The sequence below is a fragment of the Colossoma macropomum genome, unplaced genomic scaffold (assembly GCF_904425465.1).
Source record: "Colossoma macropomum unplaced genomic scaffold, Colossoma_macropomum, whole genome shotgun sequence".
Classification (NCBI taxonomy): Eukaryota; Metazoa; Chordata; class Actinopteri; order Characiformes; family Serrasalmidae; genus Colossoma; species Colossoma macropomum.
The window spans coordinates 26,270,990-26,293,678 of record NW_023494799.1 but is presented as its reverse complement, the minus strand read 5'-3'; the positions used below and the strand labels follow the sequence as shown (position 1 = coordinate 26,293,678).

At 38.6% G+C, this 22,689-nt stretch overlaps 1 protein-coding gene across 1 annotated transcript; it reads right to left on the bottom strand.

Moving 5' to 3' along the window:
* Nucleotides 1-2,488: 2,488 nt before the first annotated feature.
* On the bottom strand, nt 2,489-22,182 carry lrrc28 (leucine rich repeat containing 28). Its single transcript, XM_036587029.1, has 10 exons — nt 22,090-22,182; nt 20,409-20,634; nt 20,280-20,320; nt 19,910-19,947; nt 19,686-19,823; nt 13,469-13,675; nt 9,824-9,926; nt 7,523-7,698; nt 6,666-6,825; nt 2,489-3,711 (listed from the first exon to the last, which is right to left on the bottom strand). Exons 2-10 carry the CDS (start codon nt 20,574-20,576, stop codon nt 3,642-3,644), a joined length of 1,101 nt encoding a protein of 366 aa, XP_036442922.1. The 5' UTR covers nt 20,577-20,634; nt 22,090-22,182; the 3' UTR covers nt 2,489-3,641.
* Between the last annotated feature and the right edge of the window lie 507 nt (nt 22,183-22,689).

Below are 22,689 nucleotides of genomic sequence, written 5' to 3'. Positions count from 1 at the left end.
AAGTATGCAACACAACACTTAGATCAAGTTAAGAAGAGCCATTTTGTCCTTTTAACAAAAATCAAACCACCTCAGGAGTCACAACATTTTATGTCCATTTTACCATCTTGGCTGTAAATATGTCTCAGTATATGCTGATGTACTAGTATAGGCTAAAAATATAATATAAACGAAAACTCAGACTTTGCTCTGCTTAAAGCTTTAGCTCAGCTATTGCAGCTTTTCTCGCATCCTCAGCAGGAAACGTTTTCTTAAAAGTAGAACAGTTTCTTATAAAATGTCTCTCAACGTTCATTTTTTTATGAGGCTGTAGTCAGCTACTCATTCGCCAGCTTCTCATTCAAATGTTCCTGTTCCTTTGCTCTGCTTTAAGCTTTAGCTCAGCTACAGCTGCTTTTCTCTTCTCTCTGGCAAGAAACTTGTCTGCAAAGTAGAAGAGTTTCTTGTAAAATGTGTCTTAACGTTTGACTTTTTATGAGGCTGAAGTCAGTTTCTCATTCGCCAGCTTCTTGTTTGAATTTTCCCACTTCACCGTAAATGGTGCCCAGGGCGCAGAATGTAACTGCACCATTTAAGGTGGAACGGGAAAATAAAAATGAGAAGCTGGCTAGCGAGAAGCTGACTTCAGCCTTGTGACTTTTTAGTGTTTGACAGTTTCTCGTTGCAGATTAAACGTATCGGGAAACTAGCTAGAGTGATTATAAATGCAAATAAGTCAGATCATCTCCAAATTATTGATGTTCATCTTAAATCTTACTCTTCGCCTTTTCGTTAGGTGCTAGCTACTAGCATTGCTATGGTGACCAGCAGTCTGCACGCCAACCTTCAGGGTAACAAGGTGAATTAGCAGTTATACATTAACTCCAACGTTTAAAACCATTTATAGTTAAAACTGTTAGAACAATCAGCAGAGCTTTATTTTACTGTAAAGGAGGATTATTTTTATTACTCAAAAATCTAATTCTGCTGTGGAGCCGCAACAGGGCAGTAAAAGAGCTGCATGTTGCCGACCCCTGACTTAGATAAACCAGATACATTTTGAAATCAAATTCTGTGGTCTGATAAAACAAAAATGTAACTTTTTGGTTAAAATCACCAAAGGAATGTCTGAAGAAAAAATGAGCAGCATTTGATGAAAAAAACACCTTGAAAAGTGGCAAACAAGGAGGTGGATCAATTATGATCCAGGGTTGTGTGGCAGGAAGTGGCACAGGAAATGTTATGGGGATAAAGAGAAGGAAGGATTCTACTAAATGTCTGGAATCTGGAATGGAACATGATGTGCATCCTAAATTTCTGAACTTAAAGTGTTCTTCAAGGAAAAGTGGGAAATAAATCCTAAATCAAGGACAGGAAGACAGTTAGCTGGCTCTAAGAAACATCTGGAGACTGTGATTTCAGGGGTTTTACTTTTTTCCCCCCAATATATTCAGCAAATAAATAACAGCTGATATATCAGTTGGCTGGTAATGTCTACTGATACTGACAACCCCTGACAAAAATGCTGCAGATGATGCGCTGACTATAAACAACCTTTTTGGCAGAGATCTAGCTAGTACATGCGAACAGACTACAACTTAAATGGTTGGAAGATACAAAAATAAGAAACAAACAAAAACAAAATAGAAACTGATGGTCAGTTGCTTCAGTATGTCCCACTGGCAACTGATCTTTCTGATCTTTTACTAAGTAAAGATGTGGAAATGAGTGTCCACAGTAATCAACTGCAGACAAATCATCCTGTAGACTATTATACTGTTTACTTGATTAAAAACCCCCAAACAGAGAAGAATAAAACCATTTTCCCTCATTCCTGCTTTCCTCACTCCTTCCAGCCAAACTTTCCGTACTGTTTTACGATGCCACAATGGTTTAAAACATATGAACAAACAAATACTCAATATTAGAACAGTTAGGTTTATTTATGTATGTTCCCATGCCTACAGATACCTAGACATTCCTGGAAACATAACCATGACAAATGTCATTTAACAGTGGTCACAATCTGCAATGTTGGACGTGCTTATTGAGAGCTTCAGCTACAAAGATGGACAACACAAACCACATGTGCTGAGTCACAGATTCAAACCACACAGAAGCCTGAATGGTTAAACAGCTCTGGATGCAGATATGGACCCGTATTCTTAAAGGAATACGCCAACATCTCTTCAAACACATCTCTCTCTGACACATTTGGAGGGTTCAATCGATTACTGGAGCAATTTAACCCTACTTAGAAAAGAAGACTCAAAACTCATTTCTAATAGAAGCAAATGGGCAGTTGCTGAACTGTATTAGTAAATGTTTATGCAAAACACTTTCATGAATTATTTGGTTTGTATTTTTCTGCTGTCGCAACAAAACCTCGTATCTCCATTTTTGTTTTTCTGTTTTTGACATAATTTGAAAATGTCTGTTGTCCTTTACATTCTATGTAAATTTTATGATGAATGGACCAAAAGAAGCGGCCCAAAATTACTTGGAAAAAAGTCTGGTTCCATTGACTTACATTAAAAGTAAAGTATTTTTTCCTTCTCCTGTAACGTTACCATTTTGGAGATACAAGGTTTTGTTCCGACAACAGCAATTATTAATTCTGTATAATTTGTATGGAGTTTGTTTTCTAGAGGGAAAAACATGTTTTATCACTTATATGGTTGAAATGTTGGCCATATTTGTCTTCCCTATATATTTTCCCCCTATGTCATTTGTGTGTATTCATGTTCCAAAATCAGTCATATTTTTATTTGCTCTGATCTGATCAGCTGCCCTGTACTGTGCCTTATTTAAAAAAATTCAGTTTTCACTGAAATGGGCCCTCAAAGCAACCGCCCTATGGCCAGTTTTGAGTCAACAGGAAACGTGTCTGAATCATTCTCTGTGGTAATCGAAGGTACAATATAGATGTGGTGAACAGAGACAAGTTTGGGTAACGCTGATGAATTCCTTTAAATAGCCTGTATAACCTTTAACTTACATTCAGATGACATTTCACCGCAAGTTCATAGTCTGCCTGTGGTCCGCTGTGAGCGAATATTCAACAGAATGAAATTATTTTTAATTCTGTCTTTAATAACAAACTAGATTTATTTTTAGGGGTTCACCTGTCATGAAAGCTACTATTCAAAAGTTTCACACAAGGTATCTCCAAAACAGAGATAAATCTCCAGAAGAATAAATATTTTAGTAATATATGAAAAACATCACCTAAAATTGCCCCAAAAAATCCTTCAAGTAAAAATCTCTATTCAAAAATACATCTTTTCATGACAGCTCTACTCTTTCTAGAAGTTTGATGTTCATGAAGATGAAAAATTTTGGAGAGCACCAGCCTTTGCCAGCTAAAAAAGATAAAAGCATTCTTAGCTATTCTCTCAACATTCATTTCGAAAAATGTCTAAGAAACAGAGTCCATACTGACTGCTGCCAGAAGCTGATGAATAGCCTAGTATACTCTGATGGGGTGCTCAAACCTCTCCATCTGCCCCGGCCTTCAGAAAAAAGCAATGTTCTTTGTTAGTCTGTAGTGAACCTTTAGTTTTCAGGTACTTTAATATCAGTTCGGAGTCACAATATTCTCCCATTACTTCTGACTAGGAGAGCACCATGGTGGATGACACTGGGGAATGGCCAGACACTCATCAGCCCTGCAGGTCAAACATCTTCAAGCACTGGCTGGAGCAGCAGTATGCCACAAAACTCACTGTTGTTCTGTTGAGAGAGAGAGCGAGTGAGAGAGAGAGAGAAGACAAGATAAGCATTTAACAAGTTTCATTTGTACACATATATCACTCGAAACACTGATGTACCTTGTCATTTTAATCATTTTCATTTCATATACAGTGAAAAAAATATGATGCAGATTCACCAGTGTTTTTTAGGTGTTTTATTCAACAAAATTTAGTTATTAAATGATAATACACTGTAATTATACACTGACCAGCCACTTCATTAAGTGCACCTCCTTTAATCTATACTCACTGTCAATTTTATCAGCTCCACTGACCATATATGTGCACTATGTTGTTCTGTTCCATCTGCATACTTTGTTAGACCCCTTTACCCTGTTCTTCAAAGGTCAGGACCCCCACAGGATCCCCTCAGAGCACTTAAGTGGCTGGTCAGTGTACATGTACTGTCATTATGTACAGTACTGTGCAAAAGTCAGAGATCACCCTTCATGCAATTTCCGGTCAACATGGCCATTAAGTACAATTTCTTTTTTTTTTTCAATTAATTTTTCAGCATCAGGGAAAAAAAGCAAAAAACATATGTATCAGATATTTACAGAAGCCCCAAAAACAGAATTTATGTCAAATGTTTCAGTTTTTAGTGTGTCCACCATCTGCCTTCATTACAACTTCTTTTCTTTTCAGGAGACCTGCTTGTTTTTCCACACCTCCAAGGTTCAGTCTTAGAAGCTGGTTGCAATTTCTGCTTCACACAATCCAAAAATTTCAACACACTCAGTAATGCGGAGGTCTGGACTCAACATCACTGACTGGTGGTCAGTCCATTGTTCTGAGAACACCAGCAGTTTCTTTGTTTGATGTGTCTGTCTCCTTTTCTCAGTGAGGCTTCTTGACAGCTACACATCCTTTCAGAACCATAGTGCTGAGTTGTCTTCTCACAGTGGAAGGATGGACAGAAACACCTGTGGATTTTTTCAGACCTGAAGCAGCTTGATTTCCTCCTCTCTCTAAAAGATGAAGGCTTTAAGTGCTGCTTATCTGATGGGGACAAAAGGTCCTGAAAAATAAATAACTTGTACTTAATAACCTTTTTGACTGGAAATTAAACAAATAATGCATGGTCTCTGACTTTTACAAAGTGCCGTATCTGCAAGAAAATTGTCTTTGTATTAATGAAAACATTGATTTCAAACTTTTAAATAGTGGTGCACACACACACACACACACACACACACACACACACACACACACACACACACACACACACACACACACACACAGAGACCACTGCTGCTGACTACTACTAAACTATGGGCCGCAGTCGACTGGTCCAGAGGTAATTGGTGGGCCGATTAAATCTCTTAATGCATATGGAGGACCTGAGCCCTGGCAATTAGCTGCTCTGATTGGGTTAGGGTGGGAGATGTTTATACGGAAATGCTGGTGTCCCATTACAAATGGGCCGTGACAGGCAGCGGAGTGAGCCCAGCGCAGAAAAGCCAGCTCATCAGTTTAACCACAAGGTGGGAGATGAGAGGAGATAAAAGGAGAAGCGGGGAGCACAGGGCACAAAAATGAAGAAAAGAAAGATAAATATGATCTGAATGTGAGAGAAACTATGTTCCCATGAGTTTGAGGCAATGCATGGTAATTAGAGCTGCAATGTTGATAAGTCGCTGCTAGTGTTGTGTGTTTTTAATGCTTTAAAAACAAAAGCATTCTATGACGTTCATAAGATACACTGAGTCCTTCTGACAGATTGCAATACACTAAGGAGGAGGGGGCGTAGAGGGTGATATGACTTCTGTTGTTTTTGCTGCACTATGAAAGAAGAAATCTGTCACACAGACAGGCAAAGAACATAGGCAAGGTAAAGAATATGTATAGGACAAAAACTGCAGAATGTTTAATAGCTTCATTAGTGGATTAAATGGATAATTGAATAATCTAATATGTAAATAATCATTAGTTTACTAGCATGTTTGATGTCCAAATTGTGCTTCTTTTAGTTTAGAACTGGAGCTGTGACAGTGTTTTCTAATACTGAAAGTCAATAGTCACCAAAACCATTTCCTTACATTCGTGCAAAAGTTTTCATATATTTGCTTCAAATTATGTCGACTAGCTACATAAATTTGTTTAGAAATAAAAATCTGGAAAAATGACAAGGACAGACATTTACACATTCAAGTTAAACTGGAACTGCATTATCATCTGCATAATGCCCTGTTTTCCAGCTGGTATAGTGTAGTGGGTAACACCTTTGCTTTCTACACTGTACACTGGGGTTCAAGCACTCTACCCTATATCTTTATACTTATATCTATATAAGTTCTTGGGCAAGACTCATAACACCACCTTCGCCAACCTGTGTAAACCAGATCAAATTGTAAGTCGCTCTGGATAAGAGCATCTGCCAAATGTCATAAATGTAAATGTTTTTGTAGACAAAACAGCACCTTCAAACTCTGGGAGGCTGGAGTGCGGGGTGTGTGCTATAAATACTGCTACTCATTTCTTTGTGTGTGTTCAGGTACAAATATATGGCTGAGGCTCATCTGTGCAGAAAATGTGGTCCTCAAATTCATTGCCCAACACTGTATTGATTTTCTGAGTACACATAGCTTCTCTATCTACGTTACTCTACTGTGCGTCTGTGCTATAAACTCCCTTATGGCTCGATCTTTGGTCGTCTTGCGTGATACCAAACTGTGCTAAAGAAAGAAGTATCCTAAATGACTGCCCCTTCTTTTAGCTACACACGATTTATTTTAATGTATATAGTTGATAGTGAGTCATACTGCATTCTACACCACATCAACTTGTCTGTGCAACCTGAATTAAGACCTGGATGCAGTTTAAACAAGCTTGACAGAGGTTTTGGGGATGTATATACAAAAATGGTTTGGGTGACTACTGATTTCCGGTGTTTGTTAGCAACATTAGCCTCGTAGCTTTAATTCTAAACCATACCTTCCATGTACTCCAGCCAGCGCAGTCTCTCTGAGGGGGAAAAGCTTGGGGTAGACAATAGTGAACATAGGCTGACTGCAGCGGTGGCAGTGACCAAGTGGACACTGAAGCAGGTCCAGCAGACTGTTGGGCAGCAGGGATGGGGACAAGAACTTCGCATCTGAGAAGGGAGAGAAAAAAAAAAAGTAAGATGAGGCAAAATTATAATGAAGAAAGGAATGGCAACACTATCTGGCCCAGATTCTGAAGTTATAATATAAAATAGTAGTTTATAGTACGGTCTGAAAAGAGTCTGACTGAGTGTGGTTTTCAAAGATACAATATTTTTCAAATAAGAAGAGTGTCTGTATATGATCTCCCACTCCCCTTGTTGTTAAATGGACAAGGTGGCATTAAAAAAATCTTAAAACTTGTTATTTAGCAAATATTACGAATTATTCAGTAACTACAACGAAACTAATACGTAAGGTATGGTTGTGAGCAAAAGTTTAGGCACCCCGGTAACATCTTGGGGGGGAAATAAACGTAAAATGTGGCCTATGCAAATGTTATAGCATATTTCACTATTTTTTCAAAAACTTCAACTCGGCAAAAACATAGAAATTGCGCTGAAATTCAGAAATTGTGATGTTAACCTATTTTCACTAAAAATCAACAGAGCATGACATTTGACCAGGATTTGACCAAAATTCTGCATACAACAGTATGTGGGTTATGAGTGAGGAGCTGAGATGTGGACCCACATACAGTTCTTTGTAATTCAAGGGCTTAAATTTGTAGGATTCTTCTAGTAAACGGTAAGTGTACATATTGTTTATAGAATAAATAAGTCAGGAGAAGGCTGATGACAGGGTCACCTTTCCTGGGCCGGCTGTAGGCTACATGCAGCGTCCTCATGGCCATCTCCTCCAGGGTCAGCACCCGGTCAGCCTCTGAGCCAATAGATTTCACTTCTGAAGGCAGAGGCACACTTAGATCTCCGAGGGCCAGCGACAGCTGTTTCACATCAGACACCTGCAGGGACAGACCACACCTGCACACATACAAATACACAGACACACACACACACACACAGCCTGTTGAACAAGATTATCCACAAGGAATATTCCTAAAATTTATGCTTTATGACAGCAAAGAGCTTGAGTATAACTTTAACTGTCCTAGGCCTGGTTTCCCAAAAGCATCTTAGTGTTAAGATCATCTTAACTGGTAGAGAGAGTGTTCAGTGTGATGCTTGCTCTACCATTTAAGAAACAACTTTGTCCAAGATGCTTTTGGGAAATCCAGCCCTGATCATGTGAAATGTTAGACTTAAGCCAGAGTCAGAATTATGTGAATCAGAGTATTTGGGAGTAGGGATGTACGATGATCGGACAGATGTTTATATTTTCCAGGTGTTTCAAACCAATATTTGATTTATTTATTGTGCCCTGGAAGAGCAGAATGTTACAGTGAAGCTGGGTTTCTGCATTTTATTCATTTTACTGCATATGTAATCCTACAGAAATAAATGTTATATTTCTTCGCAATGCTATTCCAACTAGATGTAATCCCAAATTGTATATTTTACAAACAAATATGTATCAGCATCACATCCTCTAGAGAGAAACCACTAAATGTGTCATTTTTCCCCTTTTTTTGTTTCTAGTCTCTACTTATTTGAATTTAACATATTGGGGGAAAAACATTAAATCATTAAATTCAAAATATGCAAATATTAAAATGTGCAGAAGTGTGTCTGTACAGGGTGTTTTCACTTAGAAAATCAACACATGTAATTGACCGTGCATGAAAATTACTGGATTTCTGCATTATACAGCCCACAACTTCTATATCAGTGCATGCCTAGGTGGACACTAGGGATGGGAATCTCCAGGCACCTCACGATTCGATTACGATTCAGAGGGCTGCGATGCGATTATAAAACGATTATCGATGCATCTTTTTTTTCTCTACAAGATGTGTATTTTCTTACTGTCTGAGGACTTGGTAGTTTTAAAGCAAAGTATTTGTAATGATCCATAATGCATTTACTTCCAATATCTTTTATTGTTTGGAGCGCATGAGACGCTGCTGCCACTCATCTGCGATAAAATGCGCTGTTAGGGTGAAATAAGATCCATTGGGGATGGATGTCTACGCAGCACGTTACAGCTGTCCTCCCCATTTTCTTTAGTGATTTTATAACTTCGGTTTTGGTCTCGTTGTAGAGAGTTGGGAAATCGCTGTGTCAGTAAAATATCTTCAAGACGGGACGTGTGCAACATAGCGCGAAAGCCCTGTTTCGCAACGACTGAGAATTGGCGTTCAGACTGCAGGTCATCTAGCAACGAGGTTTCGCCAAGCGAGTAGTGAACAAAAAAGGAAAAGAGAAAGACAGACGAACATTTGGAGACGAATGGACTTATTTATAAGCAGCGCAGTTGGTTTCCTGGTACGTTAAATCTGCAACAAGAAACTGTCAAACACTAAAAAGTCACACAGCTGAAATCGCTTCTCTTTCGAATTTTCCCGTTCCACCTTAAATAGGAAAAGAAGCTGGAGAATAAGAAGCGACTTCAGCCTCGTAAAACAGTCAAGCTTTGAGAGACATTTTACAAGAAACTATTAAACTTTTGAGGAAAAGTTTTCTGGTGGAGGTGAAAGAAAAGCGGCTATAGCTGAAGCTTAAAGCAGAGCAAAGTAAATCTGCGTTTTCGTTTATATTTTTTAGCCTATAGTAGAACATTAAATGTAAACTGGACATTAAATGTTGTGGCTCCCAAGGTGGTTTGATATTTGTTGAAAGGACAAAATGGCTCTTCTTATCATTTGGGTTGTGGCTCCTGATATAACCTGGTTCTTAATGCAGAGGGAGCCGGTCGGATTTCTCACTCATCCAGTTGTGTTTTTGTTATGTGCGCATCCCAGACTGTCCGGGCGCTGCACTTCCGCACTTACAGGTTCCGCCTTTTGCGTTCCGTCAACATTACGTTACAAATTTAAATTTAGAAAATCGATTTTTGACATTTGTGAATCAATTCAGAATCGTTCACGTCCGCATCGCGATGCATCTAAGAATCGATTTTTTTCCCGCACCCTAGTGGACACTGACAGGATCTTTCTAATAAACATCAATTTTCAACTCCTACTGTATTGTCATTACTCTGGCTACTCACCCACTGCAGCCAATGACCTTGTTATACAGGTAAGACGGCAGGCCTTTGAGGTGAACGTTGTTGTCCACGAACACAAACTGCAGCTCCATGGAGCGCCCCAGATCTGCCAGGGAGGTCTGCAATTAGTCACTATACAGTCCAATAAAGATGGCTTTTACAAAATCATTGCCTATGCAGAAGCAGTAAGAGTGGAAGCAGAAATATTATGTACATTTATCAGATCTTGAGGGTGCACAGTAAACTCATTCATAGCGGAGCCTGAAATCAAAGCGCTCAGCTGACTGAGGGAGATACTCTGTCCTTGAGGTAAACTTGAGTTAGATGCTATCATGGCTGCTTTGGAGATTGGAAGCCTTTGAAGCTGTGTATAGCTGAGCACAGAGAGAGAGAGAGAGAGAGAGAGAGAGAGAGAGAGAGAGAGAGAGAGAGAAAGAAAGAGAGAGAGAGAGAGAGAGAGAGAGAGAGAGAGAGAGAGAGAGAGAGAGAGAGAGAAAGAGAGAGAGAAAGAGAGAGAGAGAGAGAGAGCGGAAGCAGTGTGAACACCATTATGAGTCGCATTCCTGGCTCATTATCACCCACAATGCCCCTGGGGTCCCTCACAGCGGGCGGCCCACCACAGCACCTGCAGTGCCATGTGACCCCCTCCGTACCTCAAGCTCAACTAACAGCCACAGGCCCTGAGCCCAGCCAGGGGGCTGCAGTCTGAAACGCTGCACACAGTGGAGGAAATAAAGAATGAGGGAATAAGTTTGTTGAAGGTTTTTGCTTAAAAATGTCTTTGCATGAAATGTTGCTTGTGTGTGTTAGAGCTGCAACAAGCAATTACTTCTATAACTGATTAATCTATTGACTATTTTTGGATTAATTGACAAATCAAACCATCATCTCTTGTGAGATTTCCTCTCACTCTGCCCTTTCACTATGTCTGCATCATTCATCACCACGTTCTAAATGTGCAACAAACGATTTAGAAGCAATATTGTGCCCTAAGCTTCTTATGCTGTTAGAAATAAAGGTTCTGCGCAGGTACATTTTTCATTCATCATGGTACAAACAATGTAAATGTTCCCTAAAAGGTACAACAATGGTTTTGAGGTCCAACTGTGAACCTTAAGTAAGTTTTTCCAGGTGAAAAGTACGCATTTGTACCTTTTCATAACCTAATGTTTTAAAACAAAACAGTGAAATAAAAAGCCTGGAGACGAGACGGGGTGTGTGGAGTCAGTACAATTTAGAAAATATAATTTCAATGGATTATGATACAATTATGCTCCTATGCACCCTTGAGGCTACCACCCCAGTGACAAGAGTGGTACTGCCCCAGTGAGAGTTTTCTACCTTTTTCTTTTTTAAAGTGTACCTGAGTCAGGAGAAAAAGAACACATTAAAACATTGTGTGTGTTGCTCTGTAAAGACTGACATATTGATTTAAAAGTCAGAGGCATTAGGTTGCGTTTTTCTGACCGCATCATACATTTTTTCATGTTTATGTCACAGGCACAGGCTTAAAATTAATGTTTGGCTCATTGTTTATATTTTCACATACTTGGAAGACACGTCCTTCACCACGTTTTGACTAAGTTCTCTTTGAATTCTTTTTTCAAAGCACTTACAATCATCAGATTCATCCACTCAAGGAAGGAGCCCGAAGCACAATCACCAATGCAAACTGTTCTTCTGCATGTTTTGTGCAATAACCAGAGAAAGTAACAGTGGAGTTTTAAAGCTAAAACTAATATACTCCTGGGCAAAAAATGGGCCAAGCCCAAATATAATGTTTTTGACTGATGGTTTTCGCTGGTCAGAGTAGATTTAAACCCTATAGAGAATATATGGTCTCATATTAAACATAAACTAGCTCGGCAATGCTTTTCAACTGTCTGAAGCCATCAATGCTGAGTGGTAAAATACTGATTTTTCTCTCTGTAAAAAATTGTCTGCAAATCTTCAACATTTAAAGAAAGCAAAGGGAAAAGCTCTCCCATATTTACTTTATTACTTTATCTATTTGGTTAATGATTTGTTGTTAAGACCATTAAAGCTTAATGTTTTGTCATTTTGGGCCATCTTGGCCCATTTTTTTGCACAGGCGTTTATGTTAGCACATCATCTACTGAGGAGAGAAGACCTTGCATAGAAAACAATGAGCCCTCATCAACATCCAACACTGTACTGGTTAGCACAGTTAGCTCATTAGCTCATCTGAAGAGGCAGCCTCAGTTGCCCATTCAGCACAAAAAAAATGATTTCCCTCTGCTATTTTTGAATGATAAAACAATTTCAAAATTTCCCTCCTAACATCAGGTCTATTGTCTGAAACGTAAGCCTACTACCCTGTGCCAAATTTTGTTTATTGCACGTTTCATATTTATTGCAGTTACTGCATATATCCTAATCTTTTCCTTTGCAGCCTGAAAAATAATTTATTTCACATTTGAATATATTTAAATATTCAACACACAAACCTTAAAATAGATTTCTGAGCCCAGCTAACAGCCCTATTACACAGCACGTCAGTTTTTTCAACTTCTTTCCAGAACTGATGTCATCAATGACTAATCGACTTTGACGACTAATTGTTGCAGCCCTACTGTGTGTGAGATGTCATTCAAGAGTCTTTGTGCTTCTGCTTGTTCACGCCAAATGGACCAACCAGTGAATCCACCTGTGTAACAGACTTGCACCCCAAGCGATCACTCCATATGAACACTTGTTCTGGCAGAGAGACACCTCTACTGTCCTGCCTGCTCTGAATTAAAAAGCCTGACTAGAATGACTCAACATGCAGGTGTAGGTCAGCGGTCACCAATGCAGCTCCTGGAGATCTACCTTTCTACTAGGGTTGCACCTCATGATTATGACTATAACTGATTATCGACTGGCTATTAATCTATTACTCTAAAATACTGTACTATTCAAAGGTTTGAAGTTACTTGTATTAATAGTAGTTATTCACTAATAACATATTATATATAATAAATAACAATTTAGATTCAAACATTTATAAACAAGAAGCCACAACATAAACCTATGGTCTATTCATATATTAGTATTTTGGGGTTATGACAGAATAAAAGAAATAGTAAATATTATTAATTAATTAACATAATTATCTATGTATAGTAATGTTGTCACAAAATTCACAATGAATGGCTATTTGGCCAGACTAGCAAGATTTGGTGACCGCTTTTCAAATATGAGGCATTCTGGATGTTAATTTAATAACAAATTAATTCTCAATGAAGCACAGCTTTATCAGTTATTGTGGAATTATCTACCCCTCCATTCATCATTCGAAAATGTCTTAATTTTTAGTTTCATAGAAATAGTTTGAAACCTTCAGTATATTAGCATCATATAACTGTATAGCTACATCCACAAAAACTAGTTTTATACTGTTAAAACCAACGATTTCAAATGTTTAAATAATGATTCCAAACTTCCGAGCGGTAGTGTAATTTTAATAAATGTGACTATTAATTGACTAATAGTACCATTATGTCATCTTTTGTTTCCCCTAACTTTGCAGTGTGACAGCACCACCATCATTCAAAGTTTTATGGGATTGGGGTTGCAACGGATATGAAGTTAGATCTCCAGCAGGAAGGCTGGTGACCACTGATGCAGACAGAAGGTGGGGCTCACCCAGGGGCAGCGAGGTCAGGCAGTTGGCGGCCATGGAGAGCTCGTTGAGGTCAGGCAGCAGGCAGAGTTGCCGGGGGATGCAGTGCAGCCGGTTGCGGTCAGCGGTCAGGCACTGCAGGGACAGGCACTGGGCAAGCCGCTCTGGAAGAGTCCGCAGAAGGTTCATGGACACGTCCAGAGTCTCCAGCTCCTTCAAATCGCCCAGTTCTAACATATCACCCAGACAGACAGACAAATAAAAACACATCATTCTGTTGCTGTTGCCTAGAAATAAAAATAAGATTCAACTGCACCAATCAGTTATAACTGTATACTTTGATATTCAACAAAGTTCAGTATAACATCTTTATTGTCTTTATTATACTGATGCAAAAGCCCATCATTTATTTAATTGCAAGTTTTTTCAAGTAATTTCATTTTTCAGGAGATATTTCTGAGTACATTAGATATGAAGATAATCCACTGGCATAAGGAAAGAGAAAGTTAAAAGACAAAAAGTGAAAAAACACTAGTTTTCAAAACTTTCAAAAGTTCAGAAAATTATAAAAAGCTACAGAGAAAATGGGACTCCTAACAACAGTGCAAGACCTGGCAGACACCAAAACTGCCCCCATCAGATAAACAGTACTTAAAGAAGACAACTCAGCGCTATGGGTCTGAAAGGATGTGTGGCTGTCAACCTCACTGAGAAATGGAGACAGACACATGAAACAAACACGCTGCTGCTGTTCTCAGAACAATGGACTGACCATCCCAGAGTCCAGACCTCAACATCACTGAATGTGCGGATCATGAAATGCAGAAAACGCAACCAACTTCTAAGACTGAACTTTGGAGGTGTGGAAAAATATCCCTGCAGATTTTTCTGAAAAACAGAAAGCGAGAAAGGAAGCTATAATAAAGGCAAAGGGTGAACACCCTAAATACTGAAAAAAATTATTATATTTCGTTCTTGAGGTGTCCATATAATTTTCTGTGAAATACTTTTTCCTGCCTTTTTTCTGATGCTAAAAAACTTGGACTAAATGGCCATTTTGACTGGGAATTAATTAAATGAAGGTTGGTCTCTGACTCTTGCACAGTGGTAATATGTAAGATTTCTGGATGCACTGACTCATTTGCTGAATAACTGTAACCCATTGTAAGAAATCAGTGTAAGGACAGAATTTTACCCCTGTGGACTGCACTGTTAACATTTTCCAGGATTTGCTGCCCTCTGCTGACTGAAATTGATGCCAATGCACAGTAAAATGGGAGCCAAACATACAGTCTTTTCTGCACTTTAGAAGAAACCTAAATTCAGCACAAGATGTATGATGCTTATATATACAATAAAATCCCATTTCTCTTATCAGTGTCTTCTATGAGGAGATAAAAGCATTGATGAGAGCAGGGAATAATTAAAAAGCATACTAAGCATCTAAAAATCGAGCCATCGGAACGCACACTCAGGTCTGGAAGCCATCATCCTGTGACACCAGCAACACTCAGACCGCAATAAGCAGCCCAAGTTTCTTCAAATTATATCATAATTATATCAGTTTTATGCCATCATTTGTTCTGTAATGAAAGGTAGGGAAGGGAATCACCAGAGGTCCCACAATATGGCACTTTATACTCGAGCCATGATATGATTCTACAGTGATATTTAAAGATTTGTACTGTGATATACTGAGATTTTTTACTTTTCTCTCCAAATTATTTGTCCAAAAGAAGCTTTCCATTTTATCTAATGAAATGTAGAGTCTGTTCTTCTCACTTGTGAAATCAACATTTAAAAATATTGTCATTATGTTTATGTACAGTCAACAGAATTAACGGCACCAATCATGAGAATGAGCCAAAAATCAATATATTAAAAAACCCACACATGCAACGAGAGATATTCTGGGCTTAAACAAATGGTTAAGATGCATACTGTTATTCTTAAACTATGTTTTTAAACCAAAAAAAGTTTTCTTTAGTAGGTTCTTTTGTAGATCTAAAAAATACTGGCACTTCCTTTGCTAATATTTGATGAAGCCTCCCATCAGCATTTTGTAAAGTAACAGCATTGTGTAAAGGTTGGAGAACACCTGGTGAGGGATTTTGGACAGCTTCCCCATGCAGAACATTTCCAGTTCCTTAACTTAGAGGTCTGCATTTCTGCAGCCACAATATCTTGCGGTGCAGGGCTAATTTTCAGTGTCGCGAGCAGATGCAGGTGGTTAACAAGTGCAGTACGAGCAGGTGCGGGATCAAAATAAACAAATAAAAAAATAAAAATAAAAGGAGTTTCAAAGGGCCCTATTTGAGAGACTAGAGAAAATCAAGCTCCACTCTTGCTTCAGCTCTTAATAAAAGTCCACAGATGCTTCTGTTCATCCTTCCACTGTGAGAAGACAACTCTTATGGGTCTGAAAGGATGTACAGCTGTCAAGCCTCACTGAGCAAAGAAAACTGACAAATCAAACAAAGAAGCTGCTGGTGTTCTCAGAACAATGGACTGACCACCCCAGAGTCCAGACCTCAACATCACTGAATGTGTTTGGGATTACTTGGATTGTGAGAAGCAAAAAATGCAACCAACTTCTAATACTGAACAAATCAAACTGACTGAATCACACTGAATCAAAGTTTTACAGTGGCCCTCTAAGCCTCCAGATTGTGTATCCAGTGTGTATTAGAGAGGGCAGTCCACAAGATCTGTCTGGTTCCTACAGATTACTGATCTAATTAGCAAGTAGCAGTAAAAAAAAAACCAAAAAAAAACTCAAGACTTTGAAAAAGACACAAGAACATGCAATCTTCAATCATTTGCTCTAAACACCATCTATGCCTAGTGCTGTAAAAGGAAGGACTCTGTTTAATTAGCCTTTACCTGTGTACGAGGCTGAAGTTGGTTTCTTACAGTCTTATATACCAAAATGTAATTGCTGAACCATTTAAAGTGGAACAAGGCTGCCAAATAAAAAGTCAACTTCAGTTTCACCTGTTTTGTGCTGTCAGTTGTTACAGTGCTTAATAGTCAGAAACATTTACCTCTGATACTGGCAACAAGTAGGTACTTTTTGAATGGCTTTGCTACAATGAAGTAGGCTAGTTGGTGGTCATCATCCTCACTATAGTGATGCCTCTGGGACATAATGTTTGCTAGCTGGCCCCTTTAACCTGGCTATGTAAGTACTCCAGAGCAATTTACAGTGGCAGATGGAAGTTTAGGAGTTTCCCCAAAGAATCGTATTACAATTAGATTGAAGTTTCCAAGTCCTGCCCAAAACCTTGTGACAGAAACCTTGGTCCCACCCGAAAGATACAGCACCAGAGCCAGTTTATGAGGAGGCTGGCCTCTTCCTATTTCCCCCGTTATATCAAAAACAGGGCTGCAAAATGCCCGCAGGGCACCCACGAGTGAGTCCTCAACAAATGGGGGTGAATGGAGCTAAACAGCTAAAAACAAAAAGTTAAAATAGTTTCTAATCACTTACACAGAACTTTCCTTTAATTTTAGAATGTAGAAGGATGTATTTTACTAAAAAAGCACAGAAAACTAACCCCTACATTTTTTTTTCTACAGCAAATGGGTTTTGGGCATTAGGACGCTAGCATCTTTTCTACTGAGTGCTGATTGGTTGGTGAGCGGAGAAGCTCATTGGCTGTTTCACGCTCACAGATGTCATGAATGTACATGAGGTGCCATTTTAAAAGAGTTCAAAAGTTCTTAAAAATATAACAGCAGTGTTTATGTTTTGTACTGTTCTGTGTTTGGAAAATGAATGTATTATTTTTATACTAAAATGTTTAAGCATTTATAAACTATGATTTTGCTAAAATGTTCCATCTTAACCCATTCATTTTGGACTCACTTGGGAGCACCCTCTAGCATTTGAGAAACCTGGAAGACATTACAGAGTGATAACTCTTCCAAGTTCTCTAATAGCACCTCTAATTTTGTGGATTAAGACAGAAAAGCAGTTTGGTAATCTAACTGTCAAACAACAGGCTTAACACACTGCAATTAAAACAATTAAAAATATTAATAATTAATTTACCTGAACCTCTGTGTATCTATACCATATTTAAACCTAAAATATTGCATATTATAACGTATTGCTTTTCTTTCACCTCTACTAATTAGGCTGTAAAATGATGAATGATGAAGCTGTAATAATAATCAAAGCTTATGAGGAATCACCTAAAGAGGATTTTGGCTGTACATCCTGCACCGTCTGCTCTGGAAGAGAAAAACACGATCTGTGCTCTCTGAGCACCTGCCTGAGGTATCAGACTCTATTTTTACAGCAGATTTTTACTCACTTCTGCTAAATTAGGAAAGCAGAGAAGGAGAAGGAACAGAAAGCCTTTGCCAAAAAAGCAGGAGGCTGATTTAGTGGTGGTGCCAGGGCCTCATCACCCAGCCCAGAAACATACTTCTGCCAAGGAGCAGGAGCAGGGTGTGCTCCATCTGACACCTCACTGTACTGGTGCTGCACAATATATCACCTGCTAATAATAATTGCAATAGTGAATTTGCTGAATACTGCAGAAAGCGAACAAGTCTGTACAACATCTCAAACATTCCAGATGAGTTTTTGTGGCTGTTTTGATGACACAGTACAATCAAAAGCCTGCCAAAGTGTTTTCCAGACAATGCTAGGCATACCACAACTGCAGTATAAAGCAATATAATTGTAATATGCTATTCTTTCCGTAGAGAAACATGAAAATCCAACCTCAAACAACTCCCAAGAGACTCATATAAGTGACAATGCTAACAAAACAAATAGTTTATAAAGGCATCCCATTTTTCAGGACTTCAACAATACTGAGAACCTTTGTCACTACATGCCTCAAACTAATTCAAAACAACAATGAGCCTCTTCTCTAGGCCACAATGGAAGTCTGTGGGAGACAAAACAAAGCCTGGTTCCAATATCTGAACTCAGGGAATCAGCTGATAATGAAAGTAGATCCGATGTCAGTGCACTGTTTAGTAGGGCTACATAATAATACCAATATCATATCAGAATCGGCAGATAATTGCTTTATCATTCTGATAAGACATTATCAGCTTCAGAAATATATTTACTTTGACCAATAAATACTTCAACCCATGTTCAGTGATGAAAAACAGAATGCTCAGGTGAAGCTGGGCTACTGGGCTAAAATATCTGCATTTTATTCATTTTACTGCATTTGTAACTCTACAGAAATAAACACATTTCTCTGTAATGTTAGCAAAGTCCCCCAAAAATATGCAAACAAGAACACATAGTAGATACTAATGTAGCATGGTGGAATTCATATTTTTCAGGCTTGTGACAATTTTTAAATTACAATTTGAATGGCATTTATAATTGTTTGTTTATATTAATATGTTTATTTAATAAGAACCATAATTAGGAAACATGCTTGTCATGTCTGATTGATAAGGTTAGTATTGGTTGTCACCTGCGCAATGGAGTAAATGGAGCAGATGCACTCCCAATTTCATTTGATCATAAATGTGACCTTTAAGGGAAATAACTGTGTGAGCATGATTTTATGAAGTTATATTTTCCATGTATTTTTATAAACTTACCATAAATCAAAGAGTTTTTCTGAGATGATCAGTGATAATGCTTCACAGTTTGCTGTGACATCTAAGCAGAAATAAGTCATGCCACAACGCAAAGGAGTACATTAGTCTGGAAGCCTAGTCTCACCAGGTAGAGAAGAAAAATGTCACCTCTTTTTTCTGCTCTGTTGCTGACAGGCATGTCAGGAATTTTTACCTCAAAATAGCTTGTTTTTAGAAATCTTTATTATGCTGAAATAATATTTTCTTGAGTTTTGACTGCTTATGTCAAAATAATTGCTTTGTTTTCTCAGGATTTTGACTTATGTTAAAATAATGGCTTGTCTTAATTATGACTTGCTATGTACAAATACTGGCTTATTTTCCCGATATTTTGACTGATTATGTCCAAATAATGTCTAATTTTCTTTATATTTTGACTGTTATGTTGAAATAATGTTTTTTTTTCTCTAGATTTTGACTGATTATGTCAAGATAATGTCTTGTTTTTTGGGAGATTTTCACTGATTATGTCAAAATAATGTTTTAATTTCATATGATTTTGACTGACTATATCCAAACGTCTTATTTGGTCAGCATTTTGACTGTGTTGAAATAAAATCACTACATGAAATAAAACCCCAAAATATTTGCATTATTTATTTATTCATTAATACACACCTTGTGGAAGGAACTTCAGCTGGTTGTTGGCCAATCGCAGATGCCGTAATGACCGCAGCCGTCCAATCTCTGGGCAGATCACCTGCAGTGCATTGTCACTTAGATCCAGAGACTGCAGTTTGACGAGGTTCCCAATAGCTGTGAGTTCAATTACAGCCATTAGTTACATAGAAAACCTACACAAAAATGAAGTAAAATAGAAACACAACTGATTGTGAAACTACCTTGCGGAATGATGGCAATATTGTTTGAGTGCAGATACCTACAGTTTAAAAACAGAGATTTGGGGCATTATTTGGGACCAGGAACAGAAGACGACATAAGCTATTTGTTGTTAGTATAAATGACAGACATTCCATGCATGTTTTTTAAGTAGATCACTCACACGTCTACATGCTCATTAGGTGACATCTGCTGGTCATTAGGGATATTGAACGCAAGTCGTTTACACTTTCTACAATATACAGGCAAGAACTGAAGAATACTGAGATCTAACACACAGACTTTCATGATCTGGATCCAATGCTTATCATTCATCAACAATCACACTTGCCACTAAACAGAACAATCACAGGACAACAATTCAATACTCACAATTCAATCAGGTTGGGAAGCTTCTGTGCTAGATTATCAGGCTGCAAAAAAAAGCAGAGTTATAAAAAATAATATTCATGAGTATAAAGTCAATACCCATCAGTGAAAACCAACTTTATCTTGTCTTACCAGTGTCGTGAGGGAGTTTCGTTTCATGTAGAGCCTTTCCAAGAACTGCAAACCCTCATCTTTAAGGAGCTCCACGGGAAAGATGTTCAGGTTCCTATAGTTTAGGAAGAGGTTCTTGTGTCGTTCTTGTTTGGCTGTGAATATTGCTTCGTGGAGTTCTGAGGCCATGGTCACAGCGGGCCTGTGGCCAGGGGGTTCCCTCTTTCGGTACCAGGATGATCAGGGCCTGAATTAAGAGAGGAAATAGGAGTGCAAATTAATGCATAACACATCTTTAAAGCTGTACTGAGTAGCTGAGCACTGAGGATGTGGACCTTCAAGCTACTGAAGCATATCAACAGCTAAAATGTGATACGACATTGATACACTGTCCAAATGATACAGTGTTGTCCATTTTTCCTAATGTACCCACACAGCCCTTTTCATTAGTGAACTGAGCCACTGTAAGCACCCACAGCTTGTATAATCTCCATAGAAAAGCACTGACCAAGAGAATGGGACACTAGCAGCTGCACATGAGCCTTAGGTTTTACCAGAGTGGTATAAAGCCTCCCAGCAATGCTGTGGAGCAGTGAAGTGATGGAGCTCCATCTAATACCTTTGGGATGAGTTGGAGTTATCCAGAACTGTTCATCCAACATCAGTACCTGACCTCACTAATGCCTCAGTAGCTGAATACAGCAATGTTCAAACATCTAGTGTAAAGCCTTCCCAGAAGAGTAGAGGCTGTTACTGCAGCAAAGGAGGACAAACTCCCTCTTAATACTCATGATTTCAGAGGAAATGCATTATGAACGACTGTCTACAAACTTTTAAACATGAAGTGCCAGTTCCTAAACACAGATTAAGCCTATATCTAGGCTAAAAAGCATATCCAGCGGTAGTTCTCCACTGACACTGAAATTTAGTCCAAGACTAGGCTTAATCCAGGCCTGGGAAACAGGTCCATAGTGTACATGACAGGTTGTGAATGTCATGGCCATTGCAGGCTTCAGCAAAGCCAAACAACATGACACTGGGCATAACGAAAAGCTCTGGTACTCAGTACTCAGTCATCTGAATAAAGGAGGGAAGAGGCACAGATCTATTTGCTATGGTCCGCTGTGACACCGCAGCTCTTATTTAATATTTAGATTATTATATTTAGATTTTGTGTGTAAAAGTATAAAACTGAAGGTTAGCTGGCTCGCTAATGTGTACAGCTGTGAACAGCTGTAAATATCACGCAGCTCGAGTCAGCTTCTTGTTCTAATTTCCTCGTTCCACCTTAAACAGTGCAGCAGTTCCATTCTGGCGCCTGAGGCTGGAACGCACCTGTCGCACATTTTAAGGTGGAATGGGAGAATTCGAATAAGAAGCTGGCGGAAAAGAAGCCAACTTCAGCCTCGGGTAAATATCAGACCCAAAAACAACAGGTGAAGCAAATATAGAGATTAACACCGTTAAACATGTGTTGACTAAATCAAGTTAATGATTCAGCTGCCAAACATTTTTAAAACCTTTTTATGTAACGTTATAACGTTCCAGTTATTCTCAGCTAGCTAGCTAGCATTAGCAGCAGAGCAGCTCACAACTACGACACTACAGACTATAAATACAAACATTCACATGCAGCAGTGCAGTTACCAGTAAGTATACAGCTGTGTGTTTAATTTGTTAGTTTATATGCAGTTTAACTTACATTACATCGCTGTTTAATAGCTGATAATGCTTCTGTTATTCTGCACAACGCTCTGCTACCGCTGCCTTTCCGACAGCTGCGGAATACGTCACATCCGGCGGACCGGACGAAGGTACTTCTAATGATGTAAAAGGGACTTTTTTATAATATAAAACCATTTCATGTTTAAATGGTTCTTCAGACTGATCCAGGTGGTACTGGTATTGTATATGGTTCTATATAGAACAATTTTGAAGATGGTGCTATATAGAACCATATACAACAATCTGAAAAGGCATTTCACCCTGCAAAGAACCACTTCAGCATGCAAATGGTTCTTTAACCTTTTCAACTCCTTGAGACCACCGGTGGTCCCAAAACGTACTTCTTCATATTCTTCATAACTTTCATATTTCATAAGCTACATTTAAAAGGTGGGTGTCATATGAGAGCTGTAACTGTCCTCTTTCCAGTCAAATAGATGGGTAATTTTAAACCCTTATAATAAAAGAAGCTGAACTCTGGGCTATGAACTATAAACAGATGGCGTCTCTTCAGTGATCTGCTCTGTAAACATTTTTTTTTATAAAATAATACAAAGAGCATTTGAGATTTTTCGCT

Excerpts from the sequence above, each read along its gene's own strand:
- lrrc28 (XM_036587029.1), bottom strand. The coding sequence starts at position 20,576 with ATGGCCTCAGAACTCCACGAAGCAATATTCACAGCCAAACAAGAACGA. Across the intron at positions 19,824-19,909 it reads TATTGCCATCATTCCGCAAG|CTATTGGGAACCTCGTCAAA; the intron begins GTAGTTTCACAA and ends TTGAACTCACAG. Across the intron at positions 7,699-9,823 it reads AAGGTCATTGGCTGCAGTGG|GTGTGGTCTGTCCCTGCAGG; the intron begins GTGAGTAGCCAG and ends GTATGTGTGCAG.